This window comes from Natrix helvetica, assembly GCF_964273705.1.
Source record: "Natrix helvetica genome assembly, chromosome: 1".
In the NCBI taxonomy this organism is placed as follows: Eukaryota; Metazoa; Chordata; class Lepidosauria; order Squamata; family Natricidae; genus Natrix; species Natrix helvetica.
Genome location: NC_138548.1, coordinates 345590734 through 345608444, shown reverse-complemented (window position 1 = coordinate 345608444; position 17711 = coordinate 345590734). Strand labels below are relative to the sequence as shown.

The window sequence follows — 17711 nt, the reverse complement described above, 5'->3', positions numbered from 1 at the left end:
AGGAAGTTATCACTCAGCCCTCTCCCAGAAAAATGAAATATCCTAGGAAATATTGAAAAGGCAGAATATTACATTTCCCTGGATGTGAAAAGGAAGAAACATGTTTTAAGTTAAGAATAGCTCCCTATAACTTCCTGCCTCCACTCACTTTGTCAATGGGCCATTAAGAAGCCAAGCCAGTCCCTTTACATAATAAAGAGTTCTCCCCTTCAGCTCCAGGGGGGTGGGATTAAGGCATGATAATATTGGCCCTTTACCCAACTCCCCACATGGCATCTGAGAACTCAACCAAACCTGGATTCAAAACACAGCCTAGAGAGTTGCCCCTGCATGGCCCCATGGGAGTCTGACAACCAATCAGAAGACAAGCTCAAGATCAAAGGCCAGAGAGGGCATAAAACCAGGGACTTTCAGCATCTCAGTCCTTCTTTCTCTTCTCTTCTCCACCAACATTGAAGCATGTGATCACCTTTTCTGTTCAGGACTCAAGCCATGTCCACCATTAAAACCATCTTTCCAAGCAGCCTCCATGTCTCCAGTGTCTTTTTCCCCACTTGGAGCCGAACCCAGAAGGACATTTCTTTCATCAGTGGTTTATCTACAAGGAATATATACAGTACGTAAGTCAAGCAATCAACCATCAGCTATAGCAGGGAAGCACACACACACACACAGAGACGTCCTCACAGGGCCTCTCTTATAGAGACAGCCTCTTAAAGTGACAACCCTGCTTACTCATTCTCATTGCATCATTTCAGTTTACAGCCTTACAGCAGCTGGTCAGCTATTAAATCCTCATCTTAACAGTGTATATAAATAACAAATTTCCCTTATTTTTTACATTTTTATTAGAACTTTTACAAAAGAGGCCAGATAAACATAGCCTCATGAACCACAGCAGAAGGAAATAAAAACACAAGTGCAAAGACTGACAGATACAAGGTTATGGAGCAGCCTATTTAGAGTCTGTTCAGAAAACTGAATGGGCCTCTAGAAGTAAAAGAAGAGCATCCCAAAGTGAAACAGCCACGTCTAGGTGAGCAATCTGGCAGCCTGAGGTGAAGAACCCTCTCAGCTTCCATAAGGCACCTGGAGCAAAGCAAAGCAAAACACATTCAGAGAGTCAGTGAAGATAGTAACAGTTTTGTCTCTGGCAATACATCAAACATGAATTAAGGCAGTGAATTCAACCGCTTGGGCCCCCAAAGAAGATAGCAAGGGTTTTTTCACACAGCAGATTAAAATGAAAAAGTAGTCCTTGTTAAATGGATTCCACCAACCAGAAAGGAGGACCCATCCAAAGAGTCAGGATTTTGCAGAGGTACATTAGTGAGATCTCAGGGTGGTTTTGCTGCCAGTTTAATGGTTTGCAAACTGTTATGTTGGCAGCTTCTCTCATCTAGAGTCTCAGGAAGCAGAGTCATAGAATTCAAAGTCGCAAACCCTTTCAAAAGTCACATCTGGAGTAGCTAGAAACTCTGTTTTAACAGCAGGGAAACACCGATGTATAAAGCTTGACATTCAAGGAGAGAAACAACCTGGTCATAAGAAACAAAGTTAATGGGAAACCCATAACCAAACCTTTTGTATTTTGAAAAAAGAAAGACAATGTTTTCTCTGGTTAAGATCTGATCATGATTGCTCTGACTAATATCTGATCATGGTCACTCTGAAATAAATCTGATCAGCAACCATTTAAAGTTACAATGTCCTCAAGAAGTCACTTATGGCCATTGTAAAAAACCTCCAGGTGTGGCCTTTTCTTTTTGGAGATTATTTTGGCAGCTTAGCCACTGAGCTTTGGTGGGGGCGCGTCTTGTTTGAGTAAAGGCTAAGAAGCAGCATTTGATTTTCTGAGATGAAACACAATGAACAGGGAATCAGCTGAAGAGATAGTTCAATATATCTACCTACTGAATCATTATTTATTTATTGAACAAATTTATACAGCTGCCAAACTCACACATAGGTGACTCTGGGCGGCTTACAACATAACACACACACACACACACACACAAACACACTGCAGCAACAATAGAATCAGATCAGGCACTTGATCTACTCCATTTCCATTTGGGATCATCAGTCCCACTAACCAAGCCACGTTTTTTGGTGTCTTTTGGAAAAGCAGACGAGGGGTGGGGGAAAGTGTACCTCAGGGGGAATGTTCCATGAAGAAAGGGCTGCCACCGAGAAGGCCCTCTTAGGTGACCCCCCACACATGACAATCCCTAATCCATGGGACCCACAACATGCATTGCCTTCCTGCCATGGGTTAACATAACAGGGGAGGGACGGTGTCATATACTGTCTTAAATATATTTCTTTTCCCCTTTTATTCATCATCTGCCATACTGAGACAAATGAAACCCAATAAACTTCTATAATCCAAGCAGAGTTTAAAAACTACAACGCATGAAGCTACCACTCCTCCTTTCTTTCCGACTTACTTACAGTATATTTATTATCATCAATGAGAATGTTCCTCTCTCTTCCCTTCAAAACACATTCAGCTTTCTTGCTCATCATTTGGGACTTTTTTTCATCCCATGAGTACTCTTACTTTTCCTGATTCTCTCTTATTGCTGCCATAAGCAGAAGAGCCTCCAACTTCAATTTTCTTTCTTCTAGCTTCAGCCTCCCCTCCCTTCTCTTTTCTCTCCCCCATCCCTCTTTCTCTCTTTCTTCCTTCCAATGGACCTACTACACAGCTGATGCTGAACTCTTGTTGCAAAACACGGGGTGAGATATGTCTTTAACGCCTCAAAATAACACCGCATTGCCACTAAATCCTCTTTCTTACTTTCCTAAATCAGTCCAAAATGTGTTAATAACGATCAATGTTCAGTATCTATAGAATACTGGTGAAGTGTGGATGGGGGGAGATGGGGAACATATGTTTCTCTTACAGAATGTGCTTGGATCAATTTTTTTGGCAGATGTAGCGGTGTTCAGTGGTGCATCTTCCTGAGCCAGCTGTGGAATCATCGTTCAAATATGCGCAGTCTCCTCCATTTCCCATGACTTCCAACCTGCAACAGAAGCAGAAAGTGGCAGCGGGGAGTATTTCTCACCTAGCAGTACCAAAGGTTTACAGTTCATCTAACTGAGCCTTGCCTTCTCAAAGGTGACTCTGCAGATTGTTCCCCAATTGACCTATTTGGAAGTGTTGACTGTACAGTACAGCTACATGTCAACATTCTGGACTCAGTTCAAGTGGAATTCTGACCATGCTACTTGTACAGGAAGTCTCTGACTTGCAACCACAATTTGGACTGGAATTTCCATTGCTCAAGCAAAGGAGTTGTTAAGCCAGTTGTGCTCAATTTTACAACCTTTCTTTTGCCACGGTCGTTAAGTGAATCACTGAAGCTGTTACGTGAATCAAATGATTTTAAGTGTATCCAGCTTTCCTTGTTGACTTTGCTTCTTGGAAAGGTTGCAAATGGCAATCAGATGACCCCAGGATGCTTCAGCCATTGTAAATATTTTGCCAGCAGACCTCAGGGTGATATTGAAGTCATCAACTGGCTGGTTTTTGTCACTAGGGTGATAGAGGTTTAGTATTGTTGTTTTATTTCTGTAAACTGCCAACTCACCATGAGGGGTGGCCACATAATTCTTCCAAATAATTAAATGCATGCGGATTGCCAAGCATCTAAATTTTGATCAGGTGATCAAGGGGATGCTGTGATGGTTTTAACTGCAAGGATCAATCATAAGTCATTTTTTTCAATTGCACTGTAACTCTGAACAACTAGTAAATGAATGACTCTATATGTAGAGGAGTACCCATAATGCATTTTGAATTACATTAGTATGGCCAAATCTTTTTAGAGGGCAAATCCTGAATATTGACAGCCAGGAGGCTCTTTCTAAGATCAATCTGCACGGTCAGTGGAGGCATTTTACTTTCAGCTCTTGGCATTGAAAGGGGAGGAGGAAGACTTACGTTGAATGTTCTCCATCTAGCCACTTCCAGGGCTGATCTGGTTCTCTCCTGAGGCCGATCCAAAAGACATGGTCTCTTGTAAACACCCTCACAACAGCCTTTAAAAAATCGTGCATGTTAGAATGTTGCATTGTTAGATCCCCAGCTGATTTACTGTTCTGACCTAGGCTTTCTCAGAAACCCCTCTTTTTATTTCAACGGATTTTGAATTATGTTCATTCACAGCCCGTAATGAGTCATAAATAGTTTGTAAAGAGTCTGACAGAAGTCTGCTAAGCACCCACCTTTATCTCCCTTGAAAGGCTACCAAAGACCTAATTGGCAATTAGCTTTGCAAGGTCACTGGAGCAGAGTCAAAACAGAGCTTCAGAGTTTAAACGGACCAGAACAAACAAACGAACAAAGTTGTTTCCTGCAAAATGCCTTTGCTCCTCCTTTATGTCTTATTGGAGGGGCCAACCATCTGCAAGCCTTACTCCTGAGTTGCCCCTTTTGTCTTAACTGTTCTTGCCTTCTAGAAACTATATTTAAAACAGTAGGCCGAAACTATATTTAAAACAGTAATCTAACCCAAATGAACATAGCTAGTACTTCCTTAAGCGAGGGGCAAGATAGCAGACCCTTACATTATTTTTCAAAGAAAATATTAAACCTTTAGTAGAAAGTAAAACTCTTGATTATCCTAGAATGGTTGTTGGCGTTGCCTACAGTTTTACTTGTGGATTCCTGATTCTATGTTAACAGATCTTGCTTTGTGAAACTGGCAGATTTTGGAACCTGGAGAAGATTCAAAGGACCTTGAAGCTTTTGTCCAGAAAGGCATCTAAGGAGATTTGTTTTAGTAATATCAGGAGAAAATCCTTTTAACTTTTTCATGTTGTAGAATAACGTGCACCATCAATGAAGTAACATTACTCCTAGGAACTGATTTATCCTGGACAAAACCAGTTTCGCTGCTCACCATTTCCTCCTGTGTAATTTTGGCCAGGGAAGCATCATGTGAGACACAGAAGTTCTGACTCTTCTTCCAGTTCTTTTCCTCTCCTGAAAACTTGTAGCAGTATCCTTGGTGTCCAATCCAGTCAGGTGGACATTTAATGGCATCCTGTTGATGGTTTAATCGCACTAAGGTTCCTAGAACAGAGAAAGATGGAAAGAATAGACGCTAACCTATCCAGTTCTGTTCTTATGGGTAGAATGAGACCAGCCTGCTGAATTAGAACCTCATAGTGAGTTCTAAGAAAGCCCAATCTGGTTGAAAAAGCTCCATGTCCTAGCAGTTGTAACCGCCTCTGTCTTGCAATCCTCGGATTGATAGAGATTGTGGACTTGAGCAGTGATTTGCCTGCTGGATTTGAATCCAAGAAACCAGATGCAAATCCACTTATTCAGCCATGAATCCTTTTTTTTGTGGGGGATTTTCCATTAATTTGGTCAATCTGTCTCACATTTGACCCACCTACTTTTAGTGTTTCTGGCCGGAAATCACTAAATAAAGAAATGCATGTTTATTGATTTTACCTCTCAAACACCAAGATTTCTTTCAAACATAGGAACTGAATGAAGTCGATCACAGCACTTAAAACCTGGGGCAAGGCCAGCTCTATGTTTCTGAACTAACTGCAGAGGCCATTCAGCTTCATGAAGTCGTGTTAGAACAAAGTTTTCAGGGGAAAAGTATTAGGGTCCATATTCCTTACCCAGGAAAAAGAGGACAGGGCCGAAGATGAGGAGAGAAATGACAATTCCAATTATTGCCTTTTTCCAGGAAGCTGACAAAAATCTCTGCCTTAAGTTGACATAAGCTGTACAGAAAAAAAGAAGACAAGAAGATTCATTAGCACTCACCTGGAATGTACTGCGAAATCTGGATACTGATGGGTCTCCTTGAGTTGAAATCCCTAAATAAAATATATACAGTTCTAAGCTGGTAAGATTTTCTTGATTTTTTGATTTTTAATTTCAAAACCCAATATTTCTCCTCTTCAGTCAACTAAAATATCAGTCTTAATCTGACGAAAAGAAACTGAGCTACAATCTTCTCATTGAGCAAATAACATTATTTAGGAGTTTTTGCCTCCAATCCTCCCTCTCTCTTCCTCTGTGTCTTTGGTGGATCTGAAGACAGTCTTGTAAATAAAGGTGATGCTCCAGACTATATCTGCATTTCATCTGGTTCAGTAAAAAGGTTGTAATTTTGGAAGAAATATCCCTCTTGTTCAGTTCCAATCAGGGAGAAAAGCACTGGAAACAAAATAGAGGCTGGCGGCTGATTGGAAAGAGGGCCCATTTTTTGATGAACCGGATCACATGTTTCTGGTGCAGCTGACCACATGGAGATGAGAGTGAGGGGTTTTTTTATACAGTCTCTTGGTCTTTGCACTTGAGTTTCCTGTTCCTGTGCAAGAATATGTATTATTTTTTAAATTATATTTTTATTGTTTTTACATTTAAAACAGTGAAACACCACGAAGTCGTTGTGACCATACAATTGCATTATATACAGATAACCTCATCCAATAACTATTAGCCTACTTAATACATTATCTATCCTTCTATCCAATCACATTATTTACAGTTTCTTCCAGTCTTGTCACATTGTCTTATACCAATAATAAAATCTGTTCCAAACTTCATAAAATCCCCACTCCCCTTTATTTTTTAGTTTGAGGGCGAGCCTATCTGCTCTGTACAAGCCAAAATTTTCCTAAATATATCTAACTCTTTTGTTTCACTTTTTCTATAGACCGTGCCAGTTTTGCTTTTTCAAAAATAGCCAATTTATGTTTAATCAATTCCATACTTTCTTTTATACTTCTATTTTGCGGTTTCTTTTGAAGTTCACTCTCTAGATTTCAGTATCTTTCTTTCAACTCTCTTGTTTTTTGGTTCTCAATTTTTGCTTCGTAGCTGTAGCCGATATCGTGACCCCTCTTATAAATGCCTTAGTTGTATCCCATATGTTTTGTATGGATGTGACTCCTGGTCAGTTTTATTTGAAGAAAAATCTCCGTTCTTGATTGACTCTTTTAATATATTCTTGATCTTTTATAATTGTTCTATTGAATGACCAACGATAACTGCCCTTTTGTTTTTTCCAGGTAATCCTCATGGGATTGAGGTCTATTATCTATAGATTGGGTTCTATATCTATCTCCACTTCTGAAATTAACTCCATCGACATCCAGACCATGTCTATCTTTGACCAGGATTCATGTATGTTCGAGTAGAAAGTATATTGCGCTCCCTCTGGACATCTTTCTTCCCATACATCATAAATATTAAATTTTTTGGCCATTTGGAAGAACGACCTGGGCAAAGTTCTCCTAACTTCTTTTCTCTTCTTTCCACTTTTATAATCCCATTTCTGGCCAACTACAGCATTGAAATCTCCCATTAAGCAAACCTTTTCATTTCTCATCTCTCAGATAATGCTATGTAATCTATGGTAAAAAAATTTCCTTACCTTCATTAGGTGCATATATTACAACCAGTAATAGCTTTTTTTATTTAACATTATTTCTACAATTAATATTCTCCCATCCTCATCATGATAGATTGGTTTAGTCTGGATCGTGTCTTTAACATATAACGCTATTCCTCTTTTCTTTTGATCAGCTACTGCCATGTAAAGTTTACCCAATCTAGGATATTCGAAGGTCTGGATCTGTCGTTTAGTTATATGGACCTCTTGCAATGCAATTATATCATAATTCAGATGTTTTAATTTATTAAAGGTTGTTTTTCTTTTCTGGGGCGAATTTAGACCGTTGATATTCAGTGATAGGATCTTGACTTCTCCCGATATGATTCTATATGTATTTATGTTGTGTGCTTCTTGTTGCCCTTATCTCTCTCGCTTCTTTTGGTTCTTCCCTTTTTTTCTGTAAAACAGCTTCTTTCTCCTTTCTTGTCTCTGATAGCTCCTTTTCTCATCTTATCTGTGCCCTGAGTCCTTGAATCCTTGTTTCCAACAATTCTCCTTTGTCTTCCTCATCCTCTTAACCAACAAGTTGATTGTAGAATTCTTCTGCTTGTTCCACCCTATCTGTTCTGGATCTTTTATCTCTCCAAGTTACCAATATGCCCTCTGGCATCAACCATCTGAAATTAATTTCATATTTATTTACCACTGATGTTAGAAATTGATAGGGCCTTCTTAGTTCTCTTATTCTCCTCGGTACCGGTTTTAGGACTGTTAGTTGTCATTGATTGTATACTATCAGGTCCTCCCTTGTTCTATTCAGCACCTCATTGCGTATTTATTTTTTAACAAACTTTACATGAAATTCCCTCGGGAGATTGTTCTTTTTTGTGTAGTTCGTCTGGATTCTATATGTCTCATTGATCTCACTCGCCATCTCATCCTTTTCTATTCCCAAAGCCTTTGCCATGAGATCTGCCATCATATCCGGTAGATCCTCACCTTTTTCTTCTTTTACGTTCTGAAACCGTAGAAATTGGGCCGCTTTCTCAGATTCTAATGTGAGAATCATTAGCTCAAGTTCTTTGTTCGCCTGGATCAACCTAAAACTTAGCTCCTCCATTCTTTTCTCTTCCTTCTTCATCTTTCCTTCTATTCTATTAGTTGGATAATTATCTTGGCTGCTGTTTGTATTTATTTGCTGGATGTTTTATTGTTTTAATGGTTCTATAACTTTAGAATTATAAACCACCCAGAATCATTTGATTGAGTAGGGCAGCTGTAGGAATTGAAGACATAAATAAAATTGATGGAGTACCAGAAAAACTACACGAATCTCTGCACAAAGGATGGGATAAAACTGGCTTGACATTCAAATGCTTAAGATAAACAGCACACAGTCCAGGGAACAAAGCCATTTTCTTCTTCTCCTTTCTGGAGCATCTTGGACAAAGAATGTGCCCAGAGAATTCATAATAAAATCTGTATTTTTTGGCATATTCGGAGCAGACTTCCCGCTCTCACCTGTAACCCACTCTTTACAATACATTTATTGTAAATGACATCTTAAAGCTTACTAAGATGACTCCCCAGGTCTATAATTGCATTTGCTTCTTAATTTCTGTCCAGTGAAACATTAAAATTCAGCAGGAATTTTTCAAAGTTTTCCTATAAACTTACCATCAGCGGCTCACTCAAGTGCTATGACCTCTACCCATGGAAGGAGGATGGGCTGAAAGGTTCTGAGCTGTGGGGAAGATATATGATCTATGACCTGCCTGGCAGAAATTTACATTTGTAAGTTTTATAAGCATTATACGTTTTATAAGTATTATAAGTTTTCAAAGTTTTTCATGTAATGCAAACAAAAGCAATGGAATAAAATCCAAGTAGTGTCTTAAACTTTAAAAGAGCTGATTTTTACAAACTCAGAGAGAGCCTAAGAAAAATTCCATGGATGAAAACCCTAAAGGGGAAAACAACTCAAGAAGTGTGGGAAACTGAAAAATATGATCATAAAAATCCAGTCCAACACAGTACCACTTAAAAAGAGATATAAGAAATACAAGAAAAAATAGCATGGTTGCAGAAAGATCTCTCTGATAAACTGAAATACAAAAAGAACAAGTATGGAAATGGAAAGAGCTAACTACGAAAAATGGAAAGAAGGACACACAAGTGAGGCAGAATATATGTAGATAGCCAGAATCTGCAAAGATGAAGTCAGGAAATCAAAGGCTCAGAATGAACAAAGACTTGCAAGAAAAGTCAAAGATAATTTTAAAAAGTTTCTTCCAACATATAAATAACAAGAAAAAAATCAAGGAAACAGTTGATCCACTAAAGGGAGAAGACTGCAAGGAAATAACAGGCAACAAAGAGAAAGCAAAGCTCCTTAACTCATTCTTTGCATCAGCCTTCATGCAAAAAGAAACAATAGTCCAAACAAAAACATAACTGTAAAAGATAAACTAAAAATAAAAGTTAAAATAAGCAAAAAATAGTAAGAGAACACCTGTCTGATCTTGAAGAATGCAAATCACCAAGACCTGACAGATTACATCTCAGAGTTCTGAAGGAGCTGGCAGATGTTATCTCAGAACCACTGCACCACATCTTTCAAAAATCTTGGGCACCGGGGAACTACCAGAGGACTGTAAAAGAATGTGGTTCCCATCTTTAAAAAAAAGAAAAAAGCGGGGGGAGGGAATACCCAGGAAACTACAGACCAATCAACCTAACATCAATACCTGGGAAGATACTGGGGAAGAATAATTTTAAAAAAACAAACTGATTTGGGAACATTTTAAAAAAGGTTATAACTTTATAAATCCTTAGTAAGATGACATCTAGAATACTGCATCCAGTTTTGGTCACCACATTACAAAAAATATGTTGAGAGTTTCAAAACAGTGCAAAGAACAACTGATTAAGGGCCTGGGGACAAGACATATGAAGAAGGGTTGCAGGATTTGGGTATGGCCAGTCTAGCTAAAAGAAGTAGGGATGACAGGATAGCAGTAGTCCAATATTTGAGGGGCTGCCACAAAGAAGTGGTCTAGTTATTTTCCAAAGCACCAGTGGGACAGCTTACCTTCAGAAGTTGTAGGTGCTTCAACAATTTTTAAGAAAAGACTGGACAGCCAGAAGTCTGAAATGGTATAGCACCGTGGTGGCGAACCAATGGCACATGCGCCGTCGGCCCAGCACAGACGAAACGCTGCCGGACATGCACCGAAACAAGTGATGGGCAGAACAGGGCTCTGATTGGTGGATGCAGTTTCGTTTTGTGCCTCAAGTTGATAGACAGCCAGGGGCCTGTTTGCGAATGGTTCCCGCTCCTTTCCTTCGATTTCAAAAAATCCTCCCCGGCCTTTCGCTTTTCCACCTCCGATTTCCTCTGGTAGTTGTCATTTGCTCGCCTTCTTTCAAAAATTACACAGATACACAAGCAAATAACTTCTGTGTTGATGAGATCTAATTGCACAGAATGGGTGTGGGTATGTAACACTAGACTAGAGGGATCTTGCACACCACTCTCTATCTCTGCAGCAATAATGGATCCCTCACTGCCCACCTTCTTGCCCAGTGCTTGGTCCCCTTGGTGTGTTCTTTTTCTGTGGCAGAATTGTCTCAGATCATGGGCAGAGTGCCTTTCAAATCAACCCCTGCAAATTTTCAGTCCTGACCAGAGCAATAGGAAGGAGAGAAGGACTCTTTAGTTTCATCCTTCTTCGGTCCGGCCCTCTCCTGCCCTCCTGTGCCATGGCGATCCTTCACACTCACCCTGTTTCCCTGCTGCATTCCCACAAGGACTGCTCCCCTGTCTGCTTTTGGGAGCCTGCCTGATCTCCCTTCTAAGGGTAGCTGGGCTCTGCTGCTTCCTCTTACACCCACCCACCCCCGTCCCCGCTCCCCACTCCAGCACCACCAGCAGGTAAAGGGAGATGGGCTGTCCTGGGACTTCAGCAGGGTGTCCGGAAAAGATCTGGCATAGGGAGGGGAGGGTGGCGGTGCTGAGACCTTCCCTCACCAGAAGGGCACAGGGGTGGTGTGTGTGTGTGTGTGTGTGTGTGTGTGTGTGTGAGAGAGAGAGAGAGAGAGAGAGACTGTGAGTGTGTGTGTGTGAGAGAGAGAGAGAGAGAGAGAGAGACTCAGCTTGCTTCCCTCCTCCTAAGTTTGCAGTAGCTCTCAGTTTCTCCTACAATTGCTTGAGTAGATTCTTCTAAGAAGACTTCACTGGCTTTGTTGGGGTTTGAGAGAGGGGGGGAGAAAGAGAGAGGGAGGGAGGTAAAGAGAAACAGTGGGAGAGAGGATGGTGGAAAAGAGAAATAAAGAGGGAAAGAGATGTGGAGGGGAAAAAAGAGGGAAGGAAAGAGAAAGGGAGGGAAAGCTAGAAATGATATTACAAATGTTTTTATTTTTTATTGTTGCTAAACGCAATATTTCAAAAGCAGAAAAAAAATGAAGGGGCATAAAAGTGCATTTATCATAAGCGAACCTAGAAAAAACAGAAGACACTACAATGGTCACACAAGACACGGGAGGAGCCGGAGCTCTGCCAGCAGGGGGTGAAGGGGCAACACCAAGAAAGCTCAGATCACAAAAATGAACAAGAAAACCACAATGTTATAAACAGACCGAAAGTAATAATGAAATTATATCTAGACTATATATCATAACTATATAAACCGATTGAAAACTATTTTTTCTAGAATTAATATGCTGATTTTTTATGATTATGTATTAATGTTTTATATTTAGATGTATCCTATGAGTTTGGAGGGAGGGGGCGTCTGCCACACTTGCAACTGCCAAAATTTGTAACCATTCCACTTACCCTTTTCCTTATAAATGTTTTAAAAAACCAATAAAACTTTTTGGAAAAAAAAAAGTGCATTTATCATGTTTTCCTTAGAACAATTAACTGAACTTAAATTGCTGTGTTGGCACTTTGCGATCCATAAGTGGGTTTGGGGTTGCAGCTTAGGCACTCGGTCTCTAAAAGGTTTGCCATCACTAGTATAGGGCCTCCTGCTTGAGCTGGAGGGTTGGGCAGGAAGACCTCTAAGATCCCTTCCAGTTCTATTCTGATTCTTATTCTGAAAGTCCAATTAGGCACAGGGTATATGTTTTGGATTGCTCAGTATGCTCTGGTGTCACGGCTTGGATATTTAAGTCTCTCGTTTGGGTGAGTGGCTTCCAGATCTGGATATTGTTATTAATACCTGGTTCTTCTTCCTGTTCAGGTGCAGATCCATTGGGAGAAGGACCCAAGAGCTGATTCTCTACATCCATATTCTGCATCCCTTTAGTTGTATAATCTGGAATTGGAAATGGATCTGTCACAAGAAGGAGGGCCAAGATGCTTACAGAAGCTGGCAAATTTCAAATTTACTAATTTCAAAGAATCTCTTTTTATATGTAGGACACAGCCTCTTAAAGAGCATGCGACAGAAAATAATTTGTCATGCAAAGTTGTTTTTTATTGCCATCAATAAACTGGGCAACCTTTTTGTAGAGGAGCAACAAAATCAAAGTGCAAACTGGTACAGGAACCCACGCCTCCTTGGGCAAGCCCAAGTGGCGTGCGCTGGGCTCCCTTCTTTTTGACAGCCGCTTTATTTAAAATGGGGTGGGGGATCCATGCAGAGATGAGCGCGCAGAGAGCCGCGCGCGCCCGTGGGCTTGTGCAACAGCCGAATCCTCGCCTCCTGTTCCTTCCTCCAAAACCCCCAAAATCCCCCAAACCAGGCGCGTCTTTACCCAAAAGAAAGAGCTGCTTCCCTTGACAAGCCAGATGTCAGGAAGGTCGCGCCGCGTCTGGGAACACCTGAGCTGCGTTCGCCCCCAACACGCTTTGCCGGCTGGTGATTTAGAGAGTATTTTCCGAAGTCTCCTAATTCGTCGCTGGAAAGAGGTTGGTGGGTTCGCACCCTTCCCAAGCTAAGCCTCTGAAAAAAAAAAGGGGGGGTAGCAGAAGGAAGTCCAAAAGCAGAAGAGAAGAACCGGGGTTCTAAATTCACCAAACGGGCTCATCACATTTTCCCTTAAACCGGTGAAACATCTTGTGCCAACGCACCTTTGCTTCGGGTTTGCGCGGGGGGGGGGGGGGTTGAGGGTGAAGGTTTTTGTTGGTCGCGAAGCATACAAAGAAGTCTTGGGTACATGTGTGTGTGTGTGTGTGTGTGTGTGTGTGTGTGTGTCTGCGTGCGTGCGTGCATGTTTCCCAGTGCGCACCTCTATCTCAAACAAGCCACTTGAAGGGTGTTACCAAGACCAGAGCTCCGGAGAAGACCCGATTCCGGATGTTGGTTCTCTCCACTTGGGAGGGAAAGTGTCTACAACTTCAGCTTTGACCAAAAAGAAAAGAGAAAAGAGAAGAAGCCTAAATTCTTTCTCTCCTCCTTTCGCATCTTCTCCTGCTTTCTGGATCAAAAGGACCTTTATAGGGGGTCTTTTTACTATTCTGGACAATCCACTTCGTGTTCCCCCCCACCCCCAAGCAAAAGAGAGGAAAAGGGCGAGATTTTGAAGGGGTCTCTCTAAAAACTCGCCTAAAACTTTGGTCATGTGTCTTCCCCCCCTTTCCAGCCTTGTTTTCTTTTTAAACGGCAAAGGGGAGAGTGGTTATGCTAACACACAAACACACCGCACTGCTGCTTTCCCGGCCAGCCACACAGGCAGGCGGGAATGAGCGGTAAATGAAGAGAGCGCCGGGCAGAAAGAGTGCCTCTTTCTTCTTGCAGCCGCGGCAGCGGAGAAACAGCCTTCTTTTTTGCCAGCCTTCCAGCTGATCCAGTCCCACTTACACATGCTCCTTGCATTGCGGCAAGCGGGGTGTGTGCGTGTGTGCGTGACGAACACCTTCGGACACCCACCAGGTCACCCGCCGAGCTGCAGAGAAATCGGGCTTCGGCAAAAGGAAAAAAAGCCATTTGAAATTAGCCCTCTCTGCCGCTCTGTTAAAAGAGCCAAGAGATAACAGGACGACTAACCACATTCGGTTAATCCCCAGAGCGGTAAGAGGGTAAATTGGGAGCTCTGTGAATTGGCTTGTAGGACACAGAATGCCGTGATCATAGGATTTATTGGTCAACGCTTTTAGTTCATAGAATATATCTACTACGAATATAATTGGAAGGGATGTGTGTGTGTGAGAGAAGGGGGGGGCAGAGAAAGGAAGAGAGGAAGGAAGGAGGGAAGGAGTGGAGGGAGGGAGAGTGATAAAAAAGAGAGAGGGACAAAGATAGAAAGAGAAAGAAAGAGAAAGGGAAAAAGGAAAGAAAGAACAAAAGAAAAAGATAGTGAGAGAGGAAAGAAAGAGGGAGAGAGAGAGATGGAAGGAAGGAAGGAAGGAAAGTAAAAGAAAAAGAACTTATGACCACAATTGAGGGCAAAATTTTGGTTGCTAAGCAAGAGCGTTGTTAAGTGAGTTTCACCACATTTTCCAAGTTGGCCACACCCACCAAGCCACTCCCACAAAACAGGCCACACCTACATAATAGGTTCTAAAAAAAATTGAAACCCACCACCTGTGTGGCAGAAGCTCCAGTTTTTTGCTTGGGTCTCTGGCGAAGCTGTTTTCCTTGCCTTGCTCCACACACACACACACACACACACACGCACGCACGCACGCACGCACACCATTCACTGAGATGTTCCATATTTCTCTCCTCACCCTTTGGGCCATCTCCATGCAATCCCCACCCCCTTGCACACTCCAATTGCTCCCATCACTGATTGCTCATTTGCCTTTCCAAGAGCTCCAGAGCTCAGGAGGTCGTATACTGAAGGAGAGGCCCCTGAGTTGCTGGACCCTGTTTTTGCTTGAGTCCTTGCTAGCCTTCCCTCCCCAGCAAAGACAAGCGGCCAGAAATAGAAACTCTTTCTTGGCTGACTAAGAGCCTGGATTTTCTGACCCTGTGGGAGGGAAGCGGAGATGCAGGCAGCTGGCACTCCAGTAACAACCGGAATTTCCCTCGCTCCTGGGCTGGTGCTCTGGATCCAAATTCACAGTGGAGAAGTAACAAGAGCCACACTTGCCTTCAGCCATTTCCCGCCTCTTTCTGGATAGTTTTATCAAAGCTTTTAATTCTTCTTGCCCAAAAGGCGGACGTGTATGGTCGGGGCAGTGGGTGAATGAGAGAGAGCTCTTTTTCTGTGCCTCTGACCAAGCTGTTTTCCTTTCCTCGCCAGCTTTTTTTCCTCCCCCCCCCCTCTTTCCTATTTACAGGTATATTTGTGGAGATTTAGATAGGAAGAAAAACCCCTGTTTTTCGCCCCAGTAGAAAACTTCTTTCTTTCCTCCTCTGTTGAAAATCCCCATTTTTCTTACTTCTCCACCATCGCCACTACCCGCTCCAGCCTCTCCTCCACCGATTCCTGCCCTTCGTCCCTTCCCCTCCAGCGGGAAGAAGAGAAAGGACCGAAGAGGACTCTGGGGAGACCCTCGTGCGGGAATAAGCGCCCTTGTGCCCTGGCCTCCCCCGTCCCACTGGGGGACCCCTGTGTCTCACTTCCTGGCCCCTTGGAGTCCCCGCAGCCCCTTTTGGCCGGCCCCTGCACCCACCCACCCACTCCCTGTTACCGACTCCCCGCTTACCTTCTTTCCAAGACCTCCGGAGCTCAGGAATGCCGGGTACGGAAGGAGGAGAGGCCGCTCCGTTGGGGGGACCGTATGTCGGAATGCCACATGCGTCCACTCCCCCCCCCCCGAGAAGATTCCCCTTCCTCCCTAGACGATCGCCCTCCCCTTCCCTTACGAAGTGCAAGAGAAATCAGTGCTCCCTGCCTCCCAGCACTTCGTTTTGTCAGTTTGCCTGTATTACGTCAGCAGGGGCATGGAGAAAAGCCTGTTTGGCAGGGAGCCGAGTGTACTGCCCAGGAAACCCAATATCTACTGCCTCTTAACAGGCTCCGTTCCCCCCACCCCCTCCTGCTCGCGATCGGCTCCGGTGAAGAAGAAAAAAAGCTGCCCCGTTCTCAACGCTGTTTCTTGGCCAGTCTGGGTTACTTGTAAGGTCGATAGTTTTAAAAGGCTTTGGTTTGACTTTTGTGGGTTAAAACCACCAAGCACACAAATCCTATGGGAGAGATGTTTCAGTGGCAGAGCCTATGGCTTTAAGCAGAGACCTTGCTTCCCAGAAAGAGAGAATGGGCACCAAGATGTTTTTTCCCTTCTTTCTTTTACTATGAACAAGAATATTTATAGGGATTTAGAAGAGGAACTGCCATATCAGAAGATCAGAGAGCCTCAAGGATCCCACGGCTCAAACCTGACCTACAAATATTATTTTACTATTGGCATACCAAAGGCATTCCCTGCAGAAGTGGTATTCAGCAGGTTCTGACCAGTTCTGGAGAACCGGTAGTGGAAATTTTGAGTACCGTATTTTTGGGAATATAAGACGCTCCGGACTATAAGACACACCTAGCTTTTGGGGATGAAAACAAGGGGGAATATATGCTTCTGCCTCCCAGCATCCATCCAGTATTCATCTGGCCCGTTTGCCACTGCCTTTTCACCACTGCCTGTTCACTGCGGCCCATTCACTGCCACCAAGCCCGTTCATCACCACAGCCCATTTGGCGCCACCTGTTTGGTGCGGCCCATTCACCATGGCCCGCTCGTCGCCGCCATAGCTCATTCGCTAAAGCCCATTCACCGTGGCTCCTTCCTCCGTGTTGCTTGTACCCCACCACCCATTCAGTGCAGTCTGTTCATCGCCACCTGATTAGAACAGCTTATTGGTGCCACACCCACCCTCCTCCCACACCACAATATTCGGAGTATAAGACACACAGACATTTCCACCCACTTTTTTGGGGGGTCTTATACTCCTAAAAATACGGTAGTTCAGAGAACAGGTAAATACCACCTCTGATTGGCCCCACCCCCATCTATTCTCTGCCTCCCAAGTCCCAGCTGATGAAATGGGGATTTTGCAGTAACCTTCCCCTGGCGTGGGGAGGGAAAATGGAGATTTTACAGTGTCCTTTTCCTGTCATGCCCACCAAGCCATGCCCACGGAACCTTTGAATCCTGCCACTGATTCCCTGGCAGTGTTGCTCCATTCCTCATAGTGCTGCTGGATACCGCCCAGCCATTTTGGGGTGGTGCTCAAGTGACCATGGGCCCCAATGTCAGGCCCAGGTGCAGGCTGGTTGGGAATTTTGTCACAACAAATGGATCGAAGCCCCTAGGGCAGAGGTTCTCAACCTGTGGGTTGGGACCCCTTTGGGGATCAAACGACCCTTTCACAGGGGTCACCTAAGACCATTGGAGAAAACATATTTTCAAACAAATACAGAAAACATAAAATATTTTTATGG

The 17711-nt window shown here is 43.1% G+C and overlaps 1 protein-coding gene across 1 annotated transcript; it reads right to left on the bottom strand.

Moving 5' to 3' along the window:
• Window positions 1-881: 881 nt before the first annotated feature.
• On the bottom strand, window positions 882-16128 carry LOC309396489 (C-type lectin domain family 2 member B-like). The gene is made up of 8 exons (XM_081961649.1): window positions 15982-16128; window positions 13143-13330; window positions 12605-12700; window positions 5653-5757; window positions 4914-5086; window positions 3953-4050; window positions 2910-3032; window positions 882-1089 (listed from the first exon to the last, which is right to left on the bottom strand). The coding sequence occupies exons 3-7, from the start codon at window positions 12681-12683 to the stop codon at window positions 2924-2926; spliced, it is 564 nt and encodes a 187-aa protein (XP_081817775.1). The 5' UTR covers window positions 12684-12700; window positions 13143-13330; window positions 15982-16128; the 3' UTR covers window positions 882-1089; window positions 2910-2923.
• Between the last annotated feature and the right edge of the window lie 1583 nt (window positions 16129-17711).

Bases quoted from the DNA above. Each gene is read 5' to 3' on its own strand.
- LOC309396489 (XM_081961649.1), bottom strand. From the start codon at position 12,683: ATGCAGAATATGGATGTAGAGAATCAGCTCTTGGGTCCTTCTCCCAAT. The intron at 5,087-5,652 runs GTAAGGAATATG...TCTCTGTTCTAG, and splicing joins CCCTGTCCTCTTTTTCCTGG to GAACCTTAGTGCGATTAAAC. The intron at 3,033-3,952 runs GTAAGTCTTCCT...CTTCTGTTGCAG, and splicing joins CTAGATGGAGAACATTCAAC to GTTGGAAGTCATGGGAAATG.